General features: G+C 40.7%; 1 protein-coding gene across 1 annotated transcript; it reads left to right on the top strand.

Moving 5' to 3' along the window:
- Positions 1-330: 330 nt before the first annotated feature.
- Positions 331-20,616, top strand: lin52 (lin-52 DREAM MuvB core complex component). The gene is made up of 6 exons (XM_072690474.1): positions 331-389; positions 2,469-2,543; positions 2,698-2,735; positions 2,833-2,899; positions 3,033-3,116; positions 20,309-20,616. The coding sequence occupies exons 1-6, from the start codon at positions 371-373 to the stop codon at positions 20,362-20,364; spliced, it is 339 nt and encodes a 112-aa protein (XP_072546575.1). The 5' UTR covers positions 331-370; the 3' UTR covers positions 20,365-20,616.
- Positions 20,617-23,884: the final 3,268 nt, after the last annotated feature.

Here is a 23,884-nt window from a genome sequence, read left to right as displayed (position 1 = left end):
ATAGCAACCGATTAAACTGTCCTAATATGAAAATGTGTGTATATTTATGGTCACTGTCACACACAAACCTCACATCTTCAACATGGCAACTTTATAGAAGCAGGACAAAACCCCTCTTAACTTTTAAATGGATGCCGGTGTAAGAAGATTTGACTGCTTTTAAATAAAAGCAATTCGCATTTAAATAAAAGAGAATGGTTGGATTTGGGAGTTGCAACCGGTTCACACGCTGGTCTTTCCTGGCTCGAAAATCTGCTGTACTGTGGACTTCATTTCCCAGCAGCCTGTAGCGAAGGCGGGACGAGTCGCGTCAGTCGGCCCACATCTCACGTCCGATTGGCTGTACGAGATCACGTGTGTGGTTGTCAAGATGGCGTCTCCGAATGGAGGTAAAATTTAATTCCTCTCCGGTAACAAGTTTGTCCGTCGTTATTGTGTGGATGTAATGTGGGGAGTTCGCTGTGGGAAATCCTACGCGTGTGTGTATGCTGTCCGGTGCACGGCGGCCTGACCGCCACAGTGATGTGACCGTTAGGTTTAAACCCGAGCTGGTAGCTCCTGCTAACAGACTGTTTACACTCAGCCACTGTGACTGACTCCGGCCAACAGCTCACAGTCTCGACACGGCAGCTTTAACTGCTCTGTCTCCTGCCTCTTTTCTTGCCTCTATTTTAGGATGAGAGTGTGTGTAGAGCATTTTCGAGTGTTTTCGTGCTTTTTAATATCTAAATATATTTAAAAAAAGCTGTTTTTAGAGACACGACGCTCTGAAACTTTAGTCCAAACGTGCAGAGGGCGAGGGATTCTCTTTTAAGTGTTTTGTTGGTTAGTCAAGCATACCGTGCACCTCTGGACATTTTTAATAGTTATTGTTATTTATTTTACTATTTAATAGGCTGGTGGGTGAACTTAGCCACTGCTAACATCTACACTACTCGTCCAAATGTTTGTGGACATCCCTTCTCTTCTAATGAATGCATTCAGCCACGTTGCACCTGGCTATTGCTTGTCTACTCGCAAAAGAGAAGAATTGCCAGTATAATAGGACTCTATCAGCACCATGCTTTATGTTAGTCGTGGGCTATAGGGGTCTAAAGCCCCCCCGCATTGACTTGTGGAGCCTGTTCACCTCGATTTTGGCTCAAGATGGAAAGATCTAGATATCTAGCTTCATTACTGGGCGGCAGCTTCAGTCACTAAGACTGCTCATCTGACCAGTGTTTCTGCAGGAATCGTGACTAAAGTGGCATCTGTATGTACGTTTAAGGGGAAGAGATCAGTAAACAGGGTTGGAGGTTGTGGCCGGAGAGAGGTGTTGTGTTCTAGGACCATGATGGTCTTGTGCTTTAGTGCAGCAGAAGAGCAGCTGTTCTTTGGGTGGCTGAGGATGTGAACAGTCCATTCACAACTGCACACGGAGGGGTGTTATAGTAAGGGCTGCTGAGGGGTTTCTGCACATGGTTTGGATTCACTTGTGCCCTTAAAGGAATTGGTCACTGCAAATCAATATTGAGGGATTCGGACTCTGATGAGATTCTCACACCTAGACATCTATGGGAGATTTCAGACTGACATAGTAAGACAACGCTCCCCACCACCCTCATCTGAAGGTCCTTTTTTTGCAGGAACAGTCTTCATCTCTGAGGTTCACTACCAGAGACCATAATAAGGGGCAGCTTGTTATGGCCCAACACCTTGCTAGGATGCTTTGTGCTGCTTTTTCCTTTATTTTGTCAGCCATCTGTAGTTAAACTGGTGTTTTCAAGATCTAACGTAATACGTCTAAGAAAGATGAGACTAGACTAAATAAACAACCACATCTACACGGGTACAGATCTACATCTTTTCATTTTTGCATAAGCCACCTTCTGATCCAGAATCCACAAACTAAAAATAAATGTAACTCATGAGGAGTAGCCGCTGCTTTTGTCTTTTGGGATCCAATCAAACAAAAAGCCAACAGAGAAATAAATAAATCACGACCAAATATGGATTATTGTGGATTTTTACGGATTTTTCCTGAGACACTTTTTATCTGCTTTAATAATGTGTTCAGAAGCATAACATAATACTGTATATAACACTTTATATTTCATTACAGGGCTGCAACGTATATCGTTCCAGCATCACAGTCTCAATGTGTGCATGCGCAATGGTCACATGAGACAAATGAAATAAAACGCGCCATGCTACAGCTTTATGCTACTTGATACAAATCTGCAGTGTTCTCATTTTCTGTGACATATCTATCAGAAGCTTATTATATCTACTGAATATCATTTATTTTTACTCCAATTGATTATTGCGACATGTTGGATCGTTGACTTTTGGTCAAATCTGGTGAAAATTCCTCTTGTTTTTAATATTGTGATGTACATTGCAGAACAGCAAAATATTACTTTGGTATTTGTGATGATAACACTATGGAATTGCACCATTTGAAGATTTCCATCTTTTTTCTTCCGTAGGTGAGGACTTTGAGTCCTCTTTGCTGAGCTATGAAAAGCTGGACAGAGCGTCACCTGACCTATGGCCAGAGCAATGTAAGTTCATGGATATTAGCTTTTCTAAATGCTAAATTCAATCTGAGGTTGAGTTGTTACGTATATTAGATCAGCTGAGATGAAATTTGTTTCTGTTCTGTAGAAATCGCTGATGTGCACTAATCACATTCTCTTCTTTAATATTTAAAAACAGTGCCAGGGGTGTCAGAATTTGCAGCCTCCTTTAAAAACGTAAGTATTTTCACCATATATTGCCTGTTAGTTTTTAATTTGTGAAGTAAGTAGAAGACGGTTATTATTATTTTTTTTTTTTGCTTTGTTCCTGTAGCCAATCACAAATTCTCCACCCAAGTGGATGGCGGAATTGGAGTCAGAAGACATTGAAATGTTGAAAGGTGAGTTTTTACAATAGCATGGATGCGTATGCATAAGCTTATAAGTGTTCTGCCTTTGTCCATGTTTTGTTAGCTTGAAGGCCTTACGTTTTAATTTTTTAACTAAACTGCTGCATATGTTTTTCTGTCACAGAACTAGGAAGTCTGACCACAGCTAACCTAATGGAAAAAGTTAAAGGACTACAGAACTTGGCGTATCAGCTAGGCCTGGAAGAGTGTAAGTACTATGTCAAAGGTTCAAACAAAGAGAACAGCAGCAGTTATCACATTATGCTGCACCCTAAGAGCCTATCGGTCAGTGTCTGTTTTCTCCTCTAGATGGCGCTCCTAATCTAAGAAAAAGCATCTAACTCTCAGTTACAAGGAATGAATAATTCTCAAGTATGAATAATATTAAGCTATGTCAAAATCCTTCTGCACAAAAGCCATAATCTACACTGCTGTTCTCAGCTTACAGGTTTGTAAGTTCTAGAGGTAATTCAGCAGGTTAGGTCACTGGTTGCAGTGGGAAGTGATGAATTGATGTCACTAGTACACATAAAGGTTCTAGATGCCAATGTAAATATATGTCATCTACCCTGAATCTCAAATAGCAAACATTTCTGCAACATTAAACAATTGGATGAAAATTCAGATGTTTACAGGCTTCTGTGCTTGTCAGCTTTTCTGTGTCTGACTGTGCAAGCCTTCTCCTTCTCCTGTGGTTCTGTGATTGGAGGATGTGGTTCTGGATATTGCACATGAAATGGGTCATGGTTTGTTTGTTGTTGTTTTATTTGCTACAGATTTTTGTCATGTGTCAAATGTCTCTATTTCAAAACTCCATGTTCATACCTCTACAGTAGGTTATTCTTATGCATTAGGGCTGGACTGACCAACTGGCCTGTGACTCTGAAATCCAGTGTGACAGCTTTGCTACATGCAGTCTTAATCCAGCCTGGGCGCATTAGAGAAACTATTAAGTGCTCCAGTTTTTCAGAAGATAAGGAGGGGTACTTAATATTATACTAAATGAACAAAGCTTACACAGCATAAGAGCAGGGACTGATGGCCACAGAGGGGAACTGAGTGGGGTTCAAAAAGCAACTAATCCAGCACTGTTGTAGTAGATAGCAGTGTCTGGAGATAGGGAAATATAATCAACTCTTTGATGCATAGCAGTTCGCTCTCAAAAGATTCTGCATCAATGCTTAAAATCTATTTTATATCATTTGTTAGGATTTTGGAGTTCTAACAAATGAATGTTAGGATTGGAATTTTAACAGTGGCAGACATATCTGACTGCTGGGTACTGTTTTTATGCAAAAGGTGGGACCCTGCTGGTCAAAGTAAGCAAGTAAGAGCTTTTCCACAGGAAACATAATTTTACATTTTAGAGACAATTTGATATTGAGAAAAAAATTAAAACGTGTTTAATGTGCTGATATTGTTGCACTACACATTAATTTAGTTTTCTTTTGGTAACAGGTTATGCTATGTAATGTTCTTTGTAGTTTTATTTATTTATTCATTAATTCACATATGTTATGTATTTCTAGAAATGTTGTGTGATGCGACAAATGTAGCATCAAAAGATAATGTGACATTACATTATATGTTTCTAACATGGGAGGTACATAGGAGAAAAAAGTTAAAATGAGCATAAAACAAAAAAATCGGAGCAGTGCCACAAAAGAAAATACTATTAAAACTCAATAGGAATTAACTGTATTCAACGTTACACACACATACACACACACTGCGTTAAATGAACAGGGCTAATTATGCTCTTTGTACTGAAACATGCAGTTGGTCGGTGTTCTAGAGGTGCTAATAATAATCATGATATGCTCAGAAAAGCTTGCTGTGATGTAATGCGTAACACTATTGTCTTATTGCCCTGCTATCGTTTTTTTAGTTATTAGTGGTGAATCGAACAGAGGTGTCCAGTCGTGTACAGTCCACAAAGGGGCAGTGTGGCTGCAGGCTTTAATTCTGAATGAGCTGGAGCATCTACTCTACTTGTTTTGTCAGTAAGCTATAGAAACTGAAATCTAGAGCCATTAAGAATGATTTAATATTACTATCTTGACATCTTAAAAACAAACTCTGGTTGGATCTTGATGCCTATAGATTCCCACTCCTGTGTAGTTTTGTATACTATAAATACTATGAATGTTTGAGAGTCCACTAGAGGTGCATGCTAATGTGGACTACTCTTTCTAGTTCTAGGTATCAGTAGTTAGAATTGACACCATGCTGTTCTAATGCCTCAGTGTAAAGGTGAGTGTTTGATTAGATCTCAGTCATGAAGCTTTGTTCATACTTTGTCCAGATTTCTGGACGTAGATGAGCAGACATTTGCTATCCAGTTACATCAAAGCAAGCTTTTCAGTGGGTTGGCTGTTAGAAAGAAGTGACAGATGGCCTCATGGTTCAGCTGAGCTTTCTCTTTCTGTGGTATAGTAATTCTCCAGGAAGCTTTCATAGGCGAGTTTCCCCAACAGCAGCATGTCTGTAGTATTGTTGTACGGTGGTGGATTGAGTCATTTCCAATAGGTTTTGTAAGGCCAGTGGTGCTTTGGGAGATTTCTAAGAGTTTTATATATATATATATATATATATATATATATATATATATATATATATATATATATATATTATTTTTATTTATTTATTTTTAATCATAAACATCCATTTCACCTAATTCAACCCTGACCATTTTTAAGAAAACGGCTCTTTTGCATTTGTCTTTTAACTTCCGTTTTCACGCTGGCCAGTGTTAGACAACAGTGTGTGTTTGTATGGCTGCTTCTTCAATGATCTGTCAGAAGCCCATTAGTTGTCTGAGATTCTTCAAGTCTGTTGGTAGTGTATTACAGTAACAGGATGACACAGATGGAAGCTTACAAAAATGCACAAGGAACACATTTACATGAGGAATTATTAATCATAAACTTTCTTTTAATTTGATATATTTTCTACCAGGGCTAGCTGGGGTGTTTTTAAAAAAGTAAATGCATGGGACAACATGGGACATCCGGTAGTTAACTAATTGTAATAAATGATCTTGTATTTACGAGAAAGCATTTCAAAAACAACACGTCATGATTATGATGTAGAACATCTTGTAATTAATGAGAAAGTATCCCATTGTCATTAAAGTATGTTTTTAAAATGACAGCTAGATACTTTCTTGTGTTCAATGTAGGTTTTTTGTTGCATAACTATATATATATATATATATATATATATATATATATATATATATATATATATAAATTTCTTATAATGGCAAGATATTTATTTCATAATTAACAAATAAAATCCCTTAATAAGAATATGCTGTAGATTATGCAAACGTATGTCTCTATTGGTAACAATGGTCATTTATTTATTTGTTTTTGTCTTAGTTTTAAGTTAAAACACACATGCGTCACACCTTCGCCATCAGCAGCCAGAGACCTAGAGTGCACAATTGGCCATTCTCTGTCTGGGTGGGTAGTTGGCGCCCGGTCCTCTCCTCACTCCTGTTGTAAAGCTGGCCGGCACAGGTGTCTGTGGGCTGATGTGGCAGAGCTTGGGATCCAGTGTTTTCCTCTGAGCGCATTGGCAGCAGTTCAAAAAGAGGTGGTGACTGACTTCATAGGTATCAGAGGAGGCATGTTCTTGTCCTCACCATCCTAGTGTTGGAAGGATTGCACATGATATGGGTTTATTGGTTCAGCTAAAAAAAATACATAAAAAATAAAGCTCCTGGCTAGCTGGGAGAGAGGCTGCAGATAGTTCTTTCTTTCATGGCACAACATAATTTCGTTTAGCTTGTGGCACGAATGCTAAAATACCGTCAGTGTGTTTTATGTGCATGAGTGATTGCATATCTAGTAACAAGCAAAAAACATTTCATGTTTAATAGCTTTTAACTTGAACCCATAGTCAGACTAAACTTTAAGATGACGGATGCCTCACACAGTAGTGTTGAGAGCTCACTGATGACGTGGTGAGTGAGCACAGAGTGGAAGGCCACCGTGTGAGTTCAGTGCTGATTTGTAAAATTCCACCAGAAGACCATGATTAAAGTAGGCTTATTCAGCTGGGGATTATGCCAAACATAATTTGTCACGGCTTATGTAATTTAGGGCTCACAATGTTAATAAAATGATCATACCTCAGCTGGGCATTTGCTCAAGCCTTAAAGATTTATGTTTTTTGAATATGTATAGAAATAGGTATTTGAGTAAGTTTAAAAGGTACTATTTTGGGATGACTTGGTAGGCTTTAGGGGACATCAGGTATCAAGGGTTTTCTTAAAAGCTGCACAGACCAATATAAGCATGACCTACATTATGAGCTTGTATTAAATGAGCAGAGTGGCCTGTGTTTCCAGTTGTGTAGCATTTCTGAGATGCACAAAGCTATACTGGTAGGTTTTAGTACAAGTCCGCCTATACTATAGATCCTCCGTTTACTCTTTGGTTCTTCGTGGGTTGGATTCCACAAGATTTTAGAAGCATTCATTTAAGATTCTGGTGCATATTGACATGATTGTGTGTCCCACAATTCCGGCAGATCCTCAAGGATCTCTCATGTTGCAAACCACATCCAACTAGATTCAGGACTGGGAACAAAACTGAAGAACAATAAACGTATTGTCATGTTCATGACCAGTTGGAGACGACTTGCTTTGTGACATGGTCCATTATCATGCTAGAAGTTGCCATTAGAAGATGGGTAAATGGTGACCATGAAGGGATGCACATGGTCAGCAACAAAACTCAAACAGGCTGTAATATTCTGAACAATGATTGCTATTAATAAGCCCAAGAAAACAATTCCCACACTAAAATACCACCTCTACTTAGCTCAAAATACAAGAATTTAATAAATTCTTGCAGTATCAAGGGGAAGTATCATTTTAAACTAATGTTATAATTATTCTGTATCTTTTGGTACTGTTAATGATGGACAGTGCGCTACACAGGTCCGACCTTTTCATATACAAGTCATTGTAAGTGGATATTTCTGAGCAAACCAGATCTATTCCTTTGACTCTTCAGTCTGCAACTGGATTGTACATGGACAGGATTTTCTAGAAAGCTGAACCTCCTAGGAACCTTGCAAGACCTGATGCAACAAAACGGCCCCATCAGATAAATAACACTTAAAGCTTTGAGAGAGTAGAAAATCAAGCTTGCCTGTCTTCAGTTCTGGAAAAAAACAAAAACCCACTGTGAGAAGAAAGCTCAGCTTTATGAGTATGAAAATGTTCTGCTTTTATATATTTTACATATTATACAATAATTATGGAGTACTTAAAGTTCCTTAAAAATGCTGTAACTGGTAGCAAAGCAGCACAAAATCAGATTTGTCCTGTAAATTGCTGTAGTGGGCTCTCCTCTCCTCTTTCATATCTAAAAATCGAATTGCTTCACCTTTGAATAACTTTACATTTGATGCTACATGAGAAAATGTAGTAAATAGCGTAATCTCTGTGGCCTTAGTGTTCACCTTTTGGGGTGGAAGCACAGAATTATTATTTGTTTCCCTGGGACGTCTAGTGCCATCGTCCTTTAACGTGGCGGGTTTTAATTTTCCTCCTTTTCCATTCTGGCAGGGGAAGCCTTGTAAATCTCAGCTACTTTTTCATCATGTTTCTTTCACTCTTCAGCGCGTTTAAAATGAGCTGGCGAAGGGTAGTGTTGGGGGATGACGAGTGTGTGCGGGGTGGGGGTGTAACAATTTACTGTGCCTTAGGCACAACGCCCGTTAAAGTCCAGAGCCTGTTAATAGGGATAACGTAATCAAGCAGTGAAAACTCACCCCTGAAGGGTTTGGCTGGAGGACACACAAGCTGACTCAAATGATCATGTCTCTTCTGCATTAAAGTCTTTGAAAGTTGGGTATAACTGAAGATATTTAAAAGAGAGACAACTAAAATGGTACTGATAATTTGCAGAGATGCCGTGGCTTATGCAGCTAAGTGAAAAGGGAAGCTTATATCCCAGCAATTTGTATCATCCACTTCAGGAATTATTACTTTCCTCAAACTGTGTTGCTTTGTTGAGTAATCTTAGAGGTGGACTGTGACAGCATGTGGCTGTAGACAGATACAGTAACTTGCACTGGGTTGGGTCACTTGGGTTGCCAAACCGGTGACTTTCTTTTATGTGGTATGCATGCTTCAGTATTCATTCAAAAACAGTGAGATATTGCAGTGAAACAGGGTTGTGTATTAGCAAGAACATGGCAACATAATAAGTATAATACAGGGGTTGCGATTCGATGTATCGTAATTCTGTAAGCAAGACAATATAGTGCATAATATAAAAAACACACCATCATATGCTGTACATAAAATCTGAGTAAAAGAAAAGTTTACTTTTTATGCCGTCAGAACAGTGGGATCTGAAGACAGAGGACAACACAAAATGAACCACTGTCTATTTGTAAAAAATCGTTACTGTTTTTTGAGAAGCGATACAGTATTGCAAAACTGAATATTGTGATACTTTGATACAGCAACATTTTCTTACACCTCTACTGTAAAATAGAAAATACTTTTTACAATCTTTACATGGCCAAAATTGCCATTTCGGTGTAAGTTATTTTTTACAGTCATATGTATTTGGCTTGGGTGGACTTTATACAGTTTTCAGTCTGTATCTAGGCTCTCTCGCTTCCACTCATACACTGAAAGGAGTATGGGTATATGACCTTGCAACACTAGGTCAAATGACTTGTACTCCATATGTTTTCTAGAAAAATGTTCTTGTATACGTTTTTTTTCTTGTATAAGTTTGAGCTCCGTTTGTCTTATATTAAACGTCAGAGTATTAAATGCTATTGAGAGCTGTTTAACCCCTTAACACTCCAAGGCGTATTATACACTAAGGCATGTTATTTAGTAATTTCACAGACTTTTGTACAAACTGATGAGGCTATGCTTTGATAATAGAAGTTTATAATGACACTTTCGTCCCACCAGTGGGCTATAGGCTTTGTGACGCCTGTGACATAGCATGACATCACACAGTCCAGCTCCATCACAGTAGCTATCACAGCAGTTACAGTATAACTAAACAAATCTGTGAAAAGACCACGAGAAAAAATCACCAAGGGCACCAGCAGCATCCCATATCACCAACACCCCCACCCCATGGCTTTAGGCCACACTGTTGTCCATTTAGTGTCTATAGTAAGGGAGACACAACATCTGCGGAAATCAGCTCTTGCCTTGCCTGCTTCCGCGTGCAAGTATGTGCCCGTGTTTATTTGTAAGCTTGGTAGCGAGGCGTGTGCCAGACCTGTCTCCCCAGGGGCGCACACCCCTCCTCTCCGGGCCGAGTGACGCCGAGCAGGCCGTGCTCTCTGAGGACCTGACGCGTGCACGGCCCTCCGCCCCCCCACCAGTCCCCATCTGCTCCAGGCCATGATGAATGCTGCTGTCGGACGCTGCTGCGCGTGGTCATCAGCACCCTCTCCTCCCACAGGGCCAGTCACTACACTGATAAGTGCTGTTATTGAAGGTAATTGAATGGAGAGTGCTCCTCTGGGACAGGCAGGCCTCAGGCAAAGCTGATGATACTACTAATGCCTGCTGTTGCAGGCCGGGGGGGTGATGTAACACGTTTGTTTCCCCTTGACAAATGCTTGTGGGATGAGGGTTGGGGAGTCGTTTACACCGTGGGTCGTCTTATTAATTTTATTTTTTACTTTTTATATAAATATATAATATATATTTTATTAGTGAAATTTGAACATTGGTTGGTAAAACATATTTGTTATAGATTTTTGTGTTTTACAGAGCAAAATAGGTTCTAAACCATTGCCTTTTTATCACCATTAATGAATCGTTTAGAGATTAGATTGTCTTCCCAACTTGTCCAAGTAAATTATAAAGTTCTTAGACGGATGTAATGGATAGAGCACTTAGTACATTGATTATTGAAGTCAAGAGTAGAGCCTTCACATCCGTAAATGGTTGATACTGAAAATATGTGATGAATAAAGAAAAGAAGGGTGCAGAAAAGAAGATACTGAACTAAATAAATAAACAAATAACAAGCCCCTTCAAACAGGTTTGAGTAAGCAGGAAACACTGACACAGAATAGAATACGCCTGAATTCTGGAAGAGGGACCTGGACGGACTCTAAAAGCACCTTCTTGGAGCTGCTCTCCTACCTGGAGGGAGCCTGAAGGTCACACCTGTCCAACACTAATGGCCCCAGCGTTCACTGCCCCCTCCCCCAGATCAATCTCAGCTCTATTAAGCGCACTGTGGCGCTGAATATGATTGCGCGGACGCTACCCCATCGTAGTAATGGGCTTCCATCAATCCATCAGAGACACGCGACCGCAGGGGCCAGCGGTTATGAAGTGCTGTCAGATGACAGGCTGTGCTGGGTGAAAGCTCTCCTCTACCCGACTCCCCTCTATGTGTCCTCCTTCCTTCCTTCCCCTTCATTCTACACATGCTCTGGCCTGGCCTGGTCGTGGTGTGTTGATAGCCAGAGGATTTGGGGCAGTATTTCATGTATTAGAGATTATTAGCTATTACACTGCCCTCATAGTCTATGGAAAAACAACCACAGATCCAATGAGATGATTTAGCCTAATGGCGTATTAATGTCCTGTACAATTGTTTGAGCAATTCTTGATCAATCAGTGTAAAAGGAAGTAAAGCATTACATGTAAATTAGGTGTGGGAATCGATACGACTTTGTGGTGATCTGCTAATTGTTGCTCTACAGCTTAGCTTCCTGTTTTTATTTGATGCAGTTTACAGATTCATTTGACTTTTTATTGAAGCAGAACACATCTGTAAAGTCAACATTCTCAAAAACCTTCACAAAAGATGTCTTAAGATAAACACTAAGCAGCTCAGAAAAAATGTCTTTATTTACCCTGCTTTCACCAAGTTTCTGACATTGACCAGTGGTGTTTTTATTTTAAATCCATCATTAAAAGAGCAGAGTGTATAGAGAATAAACAAGAATTAGAAGAGACGGCGGAGAAGCCAGTAGAAATAAAAATCATAGAAAATATAGCTGTGACGTTAAATAGGAAAGTCATTATGTTCTGTATGTAGATGACTTAAAGTACTTATAGTACTTGTAGAATAATCTCCACTTGTATTCTTGTTTAATTTGAATAATTTTAGTAATTTCACATCACAGTCTTACGTTTTTCATTGCAATTGTTTTGCGTTTTTTTTTGTTTTCTTTAGTTTTTTTTTTTTTAATCCACTGATGGAAACCTTGGTTTCACCTTAAAGACAGAAGTGCGTTTTGTGAATCTCGTAAAAGTGGGCTTAAACATTAAAAATTAAACAATAAAATATCAGTGCTCAGGCCTTTGTGTATCATTACGTTTCAGAAGCGAAGCAACTCACTCACTTGCATGTAGCGGGCTGAAGATTCTCCACAGGGGGCGCTATTAGTAGTCACATAAATTTCAATGCGTTACATTACCAACTCTGTTTACATCTATACCCAATGCCTGTTTTTAGTTTGTCTGAGAAACTAAAGAGAATCAATATGTTTACAAGAGCTGTGGAAAAATAATGCTATATACCTGTAACCGCCCCCTTCATAACAAACTGTTTCCTGCCTTTCAAAAACATCTGTGGTATTTTTTTAGCCTTTTATTTAAATATCTAACATTAACACTAATAAAATAGTAACACGAGCAGCTTCTCTTTCTCATGTACATGAACGCAGTTTAAGATAATAATTCTACAACTAATATTTTACTGTTAGTGCGCTTGTAAACATAGTCATTAATACGGTCTGTCCTTGTTTTAAACCTGAAGTATTATTGCACTATATTAATTTATATCAAAGCTGTAAATTGTTTAATATTATATGACCAAGTGTTGAAACGTAAATTAGGCTCATCAGTTCTAGTTCTGCTGCTTAGCAATTGTCTTTCCCAGCATGGACAGTTATCAAGAATTGTAAAGGATCAGCTTCGGGTTGCCGAGCATTTCGTTTCCCCCTCATGCCCAGTTCTGTCATTAGCTTCAACAAGAGCAGACTGACCGTTTTCGCAAAATTCACGTTTTGATTTTCACATTACCAGAAAAGTGCAATATGTCATCCTCCAGATTTCAACACAGTCAAAACAATAGCGCGGAACCTCTCTACGGCCTAGACTCCTTTCTATAGTCAAATTAGCGTTTTTTAGATATCCTAAAGCCAAATGTTCGTCATTGTTGGCTTCAAATCGTAAGTCTAGAATATAAACACACACACTCTGCACAGCTGATCTTGGCTGCAGCTGATCTGGCTCAGCAGGAGGTTGAGGGAACGCATCCAGCTCACTCTCCCTCCACCGTCCTCCCCGCCGCCTCCATCAACAGATCGGAAATGACACCTCATTTCCATAAATACATTAGGAATTCATTGGATTTTCTTTCCCAGCTAATCACAGTGTCTGTGTGAAACCTTTTAAGGTTTTTAATGAATGAATTTTGACTGATTGCCTATTAATAAGGACACCTCTTGAACAGGGATAGGCTGTGGCAGGGGTGGGGATGAGAGAGAGAGAGAGAGAGAGAGAGAGAGACAGAGAGTGTGTGTGTGTGTGTGCGTGTGTGTGTGTGAGCGAGCGTGGACGCGTGCCTGTGTACGTCTGTAATGATTCGTGGTGTGGAGAGGAGATGGGGAGGGGTGAGCAGAGGAGAGCTCTCGGCTGGGACATTAAGAGGAAGCAGTGAGTCCCTTGGGAAATCACTCTCCATGTCTGCATCTTAAATATCCCTGTGAAGTATCAATAAGTGGGTAATTGAATTTTGAACACAAACATGAGCGTCAGGTGTATGTGTTCCAAGGCGGGGGGGGACAAGCGTGTGTGTGTGTGTGTGTGTGTGTGTGTGTGTGTGTGTGTGTGTGTGTGTGTGTGTGTGTGTGTGTGTCTGTCCATGTGTGTCCTCAGTGTTCCTCCCAGGTCTCTTGAGATTCAGGCAGTGAATATGGATGTTAAATCTATTAAATAAAGATTACGCCCTCTAATAGCCAAGTGGCAGTTTCGGATGCGCAACAGGGGCACGATTAGTGTGTTTGACTGTTTAATGAAAGTGAATTTGGACAGTAATGTCTAGGAGCTGGGAGTCCAGGCACTTGTTTGCTCCTCGCTGTTAAAAAGGAGCCATCTTCGATCATACAGATCCTGTACAACCGAAGACGGGAATCCATGACGGACCACTCAGTTTAGAATATGCGTGGTGCTGCCATACATCCTGTTTGTGATGCCATTGTACTTTATCCTCCCCTCTGTAATTTCAAGGGATGCAGTATTAAATAGTGTTGCAGTGTGTTGTATTGAACTGTATTGTGTCATTGTGTCATGACTAGCATGTTAGCTTTTGGCTACTGCGTCAGCTTGGACCTGACCGATTGGGACACTGTTTAACATTCTGAGCTTGTGTCCATTTTTTGATGGGCAAAAACATTGATTCTCTTCATTCTCTTACAGTGAAATCTGTCAAGGTGCATATATTGGGTAGCTGGTGAACAGTCAGTTTCTAAAGGTGATGTGTTAAAAGCAGGAAAAATGAGCAAGCATAAGAATCTGATCCACGTTGACAAGAGCAAAACTGTGATGGCTAGACGACTGGGTCAGGGCATCTCCAAACATCAGGCAGGTCTTGTGGGTTTTTTCTGGTATGCAGTGGTCGCTACCTACCAAACATGTTCCAAGAAAGTACATTGGTTTTGGGCACCTAAGACTCATTGATGCGATCCATGGAGGACCTACCTCACAACTCGCAGGACTTAAAAGATCTGCTGCCAACGTCTTGAGTCCATGCCTCGAATGGTCAAGTCTATTGTGGCAGAAACAATATTAGGCAGGTGGCATGTTAATGTTATGGCTGCTCAGAGTGTGTATATAAATTGTAGAATACTAAAAATGGATCCATTTATGGATTAATCCATTTAGCTATTAATGTAAGGCTTTTTTAGGCATGTCTCTTATTGTCTGTTTAAAAAAATATGCTCACTGTCTTAAACTGGATTCTACATTTTGTAAACAGAACCCTTATTCATTGCTATGATAGCACTTTGAACATTTGCTTAATGCTAGAAATGGTCTGATTCACTGTGATTCGCTGTGCAGCTTCTTCTGATGGTGTAACCACCAACGTTCATTGTTCGGCACATTGGTGTTGCTTGCTAGAATGATTCTTTTTATGTTCTCCCTCCATAATTCAAGTGAAGTTGTTTGCATATGGTTAAACCATTCAGCTGTGATTTATTCTTTTAAGTGTACTTAGTCTGCAGAGATGGTGCGAGTACTATGAGTACCATTTGAACATTACATCATCAGGGAGGAAATATGAGCTCTAGAGTCCACAATCCGTCATTTGCTGTGGACGTCAAAGGGGACAGGTTGCTGATTAACTAAGTACAGAATTAGTAATTGACCTTTCTAATCAACTAAACAAATCTCTAACTCCTGCTAATCAGTATTGATCTCGCTTGTCCTGCGCACGTGTGTACGTGGTTTTGTATGGGCGTGTGCCAAAGGAAAGACTGAGGCTAGCTTGCAGGACCTTCTTCATCCCCCCTCTTTTAATCTAACCCACTCAATGCAAATCATTTCCCTTCTGCTCTGACGGGGCGGGAGGATAAATGAAAATCTAATTAATGAGTGGATCAGAGGGGTGCTCTCTGGTGGCGAGGTCTCGGGGGAGAAAGCTGAGCCAGACAGGCTCCCGTATTGTTTTGGACAGAAAATGAGCGAGAGATTGGAAGGGTACTAAAGAGCTAGGGAAGAGATTGTTAGTTCAGCTATGATGGGGGTGGCTTTCCCTATTTGTAGACCCCTCCAGAAACCACTGGCCCATTTAACGAGCTGTTAGCAGGACTATCATGGGCACAAAATGGGGATTAGGATACAAGCTGACTTATGGAAAGTGCTGAAGTGCCTAATCTCTATTGATTATGAAATTGCCCTACGATAGAAATTGCTCTATTAGTCTTTCTCGTATGTGAGAACAGTGATGAACTGTTCAGATTGTTTTATGAATATGCTTTAGATTCCTTGTTGAAAGCATATTAACAGGTGTGGTCAGACATCTATACACACTCATTATGGACATAAGTGGCACAGTAATATTGGGCTTTAGGGGGTTTATTCGACCTGTTCTTTTTCTGGGACTGAATGATTGCACAACATATATAATATATATAATATAATATAATACTAATACTAATAATACAGATTTTTTTTTTTGAGGGGGTTCTGACATCAACACAGTGTCAAAACTATATATAGAGAGCCAGTTGCCTCTTGACCAGACAATTTGGGTAGCCATTAACAAACTTCTGGTAGAATTCTGGATGTTTGGACCTCTATGCTTGGCAGAATTGGTTCAATTAAATTGGTTTTCTGGCACATAATCAACTTTAAAGCACAGCCTACATTATTATTCAATAGGGTTGAGGTTAGACTTTGGGAAGACCATTCTAAAAGCGTAATATTCGCCCACTTTATTCATTCTACAACCACATTTGATTTCTGTTTGGGGTAATTATCCTTTTGGGACACCATATTTCAGCCATTCCCAAGTTTCAGCCATTGAGCTAATGGTTTGAGGCTATGCTGAAGAACTCTGAAGTAGTCCTATTTTTTCTTTATGCCATTCCACTTTGTGCAACGTATAGCCTCAGAGCATGATGCTACCACCTTCATGCTTAACAATAGGTACAGTGTTCTTGGAGTTGTTCTTATTCAAGCTTGAAGCCGTCAATTTTGGAGTAGGGGGTTCTTTTTTTGTTGGCAGCCCCTCAGTAGTCTGTAGACTGTAGTGTTTCAGCATCTTCCAGTTCTCAACATAATACAGGCACATACTAATTTTCAGTGGTTTCCAACAAATCCAGTTATGATTGTATGAGAACTTCTCACCAACACAGGTGTGCCTAATAATAAACTAGGTGAGACATGTAGACCGGGTGAGACATGTAGACCAGGTCAGACTAGTTGGTTTTGCATTAATTGTATGAGCTACTGTTAGTTAAAAGCTACCATAAAGTAAAACTAAAAGTAAACTTAACACCCTTGTATTTTTAACCTTGTTACCAAAGTAACCAAGGACAAATACATATTAGATTTAATGTATATTAGATTTGCACTTGTGCAGTTTTAACATGCTGTCAGCAAGGACCCTACTGATAATGTTGACTACTATTGTGGTCTCATTGATTTATCAGTATTTCTGTAAATCCCACAAGTGACTCACATGCATTTAGTGACTCACTGTATATTGAAATGAACAAGCACCATTCACTTTATGACCACTGTGTAGTTGACAGTAATCACCTGATAACTTCTGTTACACAAATACAGGCTGGATGTGTCCATTCAAACATGGAACATAGAAAACGTATTTGAACCCAGCTTATAGCATGAAGATAACACATTAAAACACAAGACGTGAGAAAGTTGTTACAAATGAAGGATTATTACATAAAAATATATATAATAACAGAACAAGGCTAAACGTGAGAAAGGGGCTTTATGGAAAGTTAATCCAGACTAAAAGATGTTTAGATGTTATTTGAAAGCACTTCTTGATGACAAAATTTATTAAAGTGGGATTTAAAGTATTTATTTTTCTTTCTTTATTTATTTATTTTCTATAGATGTCTGTGATCTAATAATATTTTCACTGTTATCACTTGTGCAGTTGGTACTTTTGGTTGACCGGCTGGTTTGGGTCTGTTTGGCTCAGATCGTGACTGGACTCAAAACATGGCACTGTGGCTTGAGCCGGGTCGGACTAGACTTTGTCTAGAGTTAGACCAAGTTCTCAGGTTTTGTTTGGGTTCGGACCAATATTTAAGGTCTATCCTGTGCAACCACGAAAGCAGCTATTAATTACATAATATCTCAGGATTATGTATGATTAAACAATCTGAAAAAAAATATATATATAAGTGTAAATAATATATAATGTTTCAAAGCTTCCTTATTTATATTTGTTTATTACAGTTGTAACGTTTAAACCCCAAGAGTCTATGTAAGGCAGCAGTGTGCATTTATTTACTTTAGCGTTGTGTTCATTGGGCAACATTCTTATATATTCAAATATATTGAGCATGTATTGCTGCTAGGGAGCCGTTATGTTCTGAGTGGCTAACAATGGTTGTGATATGTTCAGACTAAAATACTTGAAATATACTACATTTTACCTGCTTTGCGAAATAGTTCAACATGTTTTAAAGAACCAGAGCAATGCTAGAAAGAATTGTCTCTTGGACATCATGGACTGTTTGTCCTTAGAGTTCACTGCCTAAGGTATGACTGGTGTTGCTTTTGTGTCATCTAATTTGGCTACGTGGTACACTGCTTATTATGCATTGACTTTTCACAGTGATTGAGTTTCACACATCAGCTTGTATTAACCACATTAGTCTCACAGAGTCCCAGATATTTCCGCACCCATGGCAGCGCCACAGTCTCACTGGCCACATTTCACTGATATAAACATAGCCTTTTCCTCTTTAGCAGTAATTGCAGGTCAACTTAATTCCTTTTAGTCCCCTTTATTTTGATGGTTTCATTCCCGCCTAGAGTCCCTGCCTCACCGCGCTCGCTTCTCTGATTATTTTGTTTTGTGTTATTTGAAGAGACAGCACCAAGCAAAGTTAATCAGTCTGAATCCAATTACCATCATGTTTAACCCAATGATGGACACCTCAAGGTGAAGCTACTGCCGCCAAGTCACTGCATTATTATTCCATACAGGGCAGCTCATCTAAATTACAATCCACCACACTGTTCCAGTAGCCACAGGCCGACTTTTGCTGGCTAACCCTTTTACTGCAGTTGCCGCTTTCCCAAAAAAAGTCTGTCTATTGTGTGTTGCTTCAAGAGCTGTAATATACCTCTGATCTGTCATATGATCATCATAGATTATGTTAGAGTATATTGTGAGTATTGTCAGTTTGTAAAGAATAACTAAACAACTGCAAGTTTCATTCATTAAAAAGACAGCATTAAATTAAACCTCACAATTATGTAGCGTGAAAATGTTAAATGTCTCATATTTTGCCAGATCACCCACCACGAATAGCTCACTCTGCTAAATCACACTTTGAGTATAGTTAGAAATAGGTACTGTAACTATATTCTTTTCCTGTAGTGACTGACTCACTTTGTTGAAGTTTACAATACCCCAATAATTTCATGAAATTTTCAATTTAATGAAAAGGAAAAGGTAAAATTTTGCATTGACATAAGTATTCAGACCCTTTACTCATTTGGCAGTGATTACGGCCTCCAGCCTTCTTGGATATGATGCCACAAGGTTTGCACACCTAGATTTGGGGATTTCCTGACAGTCTGTGTTGGTAGCCAGCCATTTTCAGGTCTCTCCAGAGACGTTCGACTGGGTTTGAGTGAGGGCTCTGGCTGGGCCACTTAAGGACATTCACAGAGTTTCCCCTTATGTCTTAGGTCATTGCCCAGTCTGAGGTCCAGAGTGCTCTGGGTCAGGTCTTCTTTAGGAAAATGTACTTCGCTCTATTCAGCTTTTCCTCAACCCTGACCAGTTTTCCTGTCCCACCCCCACAGTGCGATGCTGCCACCACCATGCTTCACTGTAGGGATGACATTGGGCAGGTGATGAACAGTGCCTGGTTTCCTCCAGACATGACGCTTAGAATTGAGGCCAAAAAGTTCAACCTTAGTTTCGTCAGACCAGAGAATTGTGTAGGGGCCTCTGTCTTGGCCATAAAGCCAAGATTGACAGAGTGCTGCAGCGATGGTGTTCTCCCATCTGCACACAGGACTTTGGAGCTCAACCAGAGTGACCATTTTTTTGGTCACCTCTCTAACCAAGACCCTTCTTGTACAATTACTTAGTTTGGTGGGGTTGTTCCAAATGTTTCCCATTTAAGAATTATGGATGCCGATGTGCTCTTGGATGCTTCAGTTGTTCAATTATTATTATTATTTATTATATATGTCTTGTATGTTTAACTAGCGATTCTAGCTTCGAAATCGCAACGCTAAGAACACCTGTCTGTCAAGACTGCAGTCAACGCCTTTGATACTGTTGAGTCTAAAAGTAGAGATTACTCAAGTACAGTGGTTCTGCACAGCCTTTGATTGTGCCATTACACGGAACAAAGCACCTGGATGAGTCCTGTCTGGGCCTCAGCTTACGCATCATTGATATCTCCATCAGGAACCGCCGGCTCTAGGGATCTTTTTTTTTCTTCTTTTTTTTATGCTGGGTGTGCGCCCCTTTAATGTGAGCCCACAAATTACTTCAAGCTGTCGACAAGGAAACCATTGCATATGCTCTTCACACGTCTTTTTCAGGTCAAATGCTGTTCATGAAAGCTGGCATTGTGTTACACTGACGTGCCCTATTTTTTAACATGCTCACATCTCTTTTTCTCTCTTTCTCTTTTCCACAGCCAGAGAAATGACGAGAGGGAAATTCCTCAACATCTTGGAGAGACCCAAAAAATAGAGACTGAGGGACTGTTGTACGTGTTGTGTCTGAAGAATGACAGCTACATGATCAGTCTCTTAACTCTTTAGCTAGCTTGAGTTAGCCATAGTGATTCTAGCTCTATGTACATAATGTGTAACTTTTTTTTTTTTTTTGCAGTGGGTAAAAGTAGAGTAACTTTGCTTAATGAAAAGCTTTTTAATTAATGTTTATTCAGTATTTATTTAAACTAATTTTAACTTTACCCCCCCTCCCAGCATTATTTTCAGTTCAACACTCTCTGTTAAATAAAACTTGAGCTTTTTCAAGTGTTTGTACAAACGACTTTTTTTTAATTACTAATGTAGCTTGTTTTAATCAAGCCAATTGGCATTTAAGTCGGCCACATTCAAACGGCAGCAAGAAGTAAGAGTTTGGTTCCCATTGGACATCCAGTGGGGCATCCTAAAAGTAGCTCACGGAAAACAAGGGCAGTTTATGCGGCACCGTCCAAACTTTTTAATTAGGGCAATAACTTCATGCCTGCACCACTCCATAGACTGGACTCATTAGCATCCCTCTTTAAGTCTGGACACGTAAGAGGCTTTGACATGAGTGTGCTTCCATGCCAGTGCAAGGCCATTTCTCCTTTTTAATGGGAATTGGAAGTTTTGAGGCCCCCCAACACAAAACATTGCATAAAAATAATATTGCTCATTGTCATCCCCGTTAACGAGAGTTGACATAATTACTAGGGCCATTTCTTCTCTAATTAGCACACTTCCAGGGACATTGGAGCGAGTGGTCCGGGGGAAAAGGGAATCAGACAGGCATGCTGAACGGGAAACAAAGAACGCTCTGGCGAGCGTAATTAGGTGAGACAATGGCCAGGACTGTTCTCGGCTGGAGATGTCGGAGAGGCTTCGGCCACGGTTGGGGTGCGTTCGCTCTTGCTCCCTCCAGCTTGAAGAGGTACACCTCTCCCCTCCCTAATAAGCCCCTAATTGTCTTTCCCATTCACACGGATTGTGGAGGCTGCTGCCACCAACTCCCCAGTGCTGCTATTTCAGTCTTCCTGGTCTTGGGCCGTGTAAACATGAGCAGTTGAGAACATGTTGGTTCTGTTTATTCTTTCCAGCTGTGGTTTTCGGTTGCAGTTGAAGGCACCCCATGCAAAAAGATATCGCTAATCATTTTTTCTAGTTAGGGTTGTTTTCCTGCTCCATCTCGGAGAATGCTCGGAAAAGCCCAGGGCTGTTTCCTTGAATGGCCTGAGGCTGGGTTGCTGGCTGCGTTTGTATATTTTCATATATTTCCCTCGTTTCTCTTAGCTGTTAAGTTGCTTTTAAGGGATTACAGCCATCACTCATCACATAATTATATAACATAGCTGGTCACTACAGTTGCTGCTGGTGAATTACATGGCAAGACCTGTTTGCATTAGCCACTTGCACTTGTTGACTGTGATGGTCACACTTGTTGAGTTTGATTATCTAACTGACTGTCACACTAGCACTATGCAGTGAGCAGCGTGAATCGACCAGTCAGCAGCCTGACACCGTGCCAAGTGTCTTGACATTCACATAATGGCCCCCGGGCGCTAGTGGCTGACCATCAACAGGGTCTCGTCCAGACATCCTCCTTAAGAAGGGGATCATTCCCCCGTGGAGGGGTCGTCTCCTGGAAGGGGGGAAAAAACAGAATTCCCGGCGTTGCCCCAAACAACCTGCTGCCCTGACCTCGGTGGGCCTCGGTGCCCTGACGAACGTCAATCCGATGTGCCCTCAGGCCTTTAATTAGCTGTCAATTAGTGCAAATTAATCAACTCCTCGCCTAATTAAGCAATGCCGGCAGGCAGCTTCCAAACACGCCATTGTGGGAGCGCCATGAGAAAACTGGAGCTAGCAAACTCACTCTGCTTCAGGGGGTCATCACACCCTTGGCAGCACACAAGGTGGGGCGGGGGGTGTTCAGGAGGGGGGGCACTCTTCGCTCTTTGAGTGTTTTTTTTTTTTTTTTTTTTTTTTTTCCACCGACTCAGCACAAGATGTTTGCTGTTCTCGCGCTGTTGTTGGACAAGGCCTCTGTCTGCAGTGTCTCAGCACCACAGCGGCGCGTCATGCCAGGTTTTAGGCCCTTATTACTTGAGCATTTTAAAAAGCCGTTTAGAGCCTCATGACACCCCTAAATGCCAGTTTTTCATTTTTTAATTTATTTCTTTTTTTAAGTAGCTCAGCTTGAGAAATGCCTTCTCAAACCAAGATTGAGGTCTCCTTGAAGTGGAATCTATCCCCAGCCGTGTTCTGCACTCGGTGTCTCTGTGGTGTGATCAGAGTGTGAAAGTACTAAATACAGCATTAAAAACAATTCATCACTCCTAATAGGCCTACATGGCAAATGCAGATAAATGGCTTAGAGGGCCCCAGTGATCTTTCATTTAGATTGCCAGACATGAGAAGATCAAGCTCCGGCAATCTGCGTAAGGGGTTGGGCTAATGCAGCGGCGGTGTCCCTACCACAGCCCATCTCGAGCTCATTACCTTGTGGTGACCTTCCTCAGCAGTGAAAGTTCTTCCCCTGCTCAGAAAGAAAAATGGCCATCAAGCGTCTCAAAATAAGCCAGGCCTTGATTGGTATGCATTGCTGCGCCCTGTTTTTCGGTGGCCGTTTCTCAGGCAAACGTCTACATCCATGTTCTATAGAAAACAGCAACCGACCTGGTCTTCTCAACAGAGGCTGCGACGGTTATGTAATGAAGGAGATCAACTGAGCTGCTTCAGATTCAGCGATTCAAGAGCTGGGCCCATCGGAAATAACAGCCGGCCTAACGAAAAGACTCGGCTGCAGTGCTTTGTCACAATCCCAAAATATTCAGCAAACAAAATAACAAATTTTTTGCAACAGCTGGTTTGCCTTTTAATCTGCAGACCATCAGATCTTCCAGTCTTTGATACCCCCCCCCAGCCCCCCCATCCACACATCCCACCCATCTACACGAATGACTGCACTAAATCCTCCTCACAGCCTTATTAGTCTGTCCTCATGTGCATGTAAATCAGGAGGCAGGCATTTTCGCATGTAGATGGTTTATTAAAAGCTGTAGAGGGAGAGCGGGGCATTATTTCCCCCCACATACAATAAACAACAAAGAGCTGCGCAGATTAGGACAGAAGTGGTGAGGTGAGAGAGGGCAGGAAGCTGTGTGTAATTGCCAGGCTGCTCCAGGGTTGAGTGAATAGATGGGTTTATCTCGACTGGCTGAGGCGTCATTAGCATATCATGATAACATTGATTTCTTCATTAACCGTAATGAAATTTCCACTTAATGGCTTCTAATTAGTTTCAACTGGTGCCCGTGTAATTGCAGGAGTAATATTTGGCTGCCTCTTCATCGGCGACGCGAAAGTAAAAGTGGCTGATAGGAGCCGAGTCAGAGGAGCGCTTTTCTGAGGTGGCGTAAACACTTCGGCAAAATGGCGTCGAAGTGCCGGCGATGTGTTTCACTAGATTACAGCTGGAGTTCAGAGCTTCATCCCAGAGCTTCATCCCAGAGCTTCAT

This window comes from Salminus brasiliensis, chromosome 10 (assembly GCF_030463535.1).
Source record: "Salminus brasiliensis chromosome 10, fSalBra1.hap2, whole genome shotgun sequence".
In the NCBI taxonomy this organism is placed as follows: Eukaryota; Metazoa; Chordata; class Actinopteri; order Characiformes; family Bryconidae; genus Salminus; species Salminus brasiliensis.
Note: the sequence above shows the minus strand (reverse complement) of the source record. Positions and strands in the feature narration are given on the sequence as shown.

Excerpts from the sequence above, each read along its gene's own strand:
- lin52 (XM_072690474.1), top strand. Across the intron at positions 2,544-2,697 it reads TGACCTATGGCCAGAGCAAT|TGCCAGGGGTGTCAGAATTT; the intron begins GTAAGTTCATGG and ends ATTTAAAAACAG. Across the intron at positions 2,900-3,032 it reads AGACATTGAAATGTTGAAAG|AACTAGGAAGTCTGACCACA; the intron begins GTGAGTTTTTAC and ends TTTCTGTCACAG.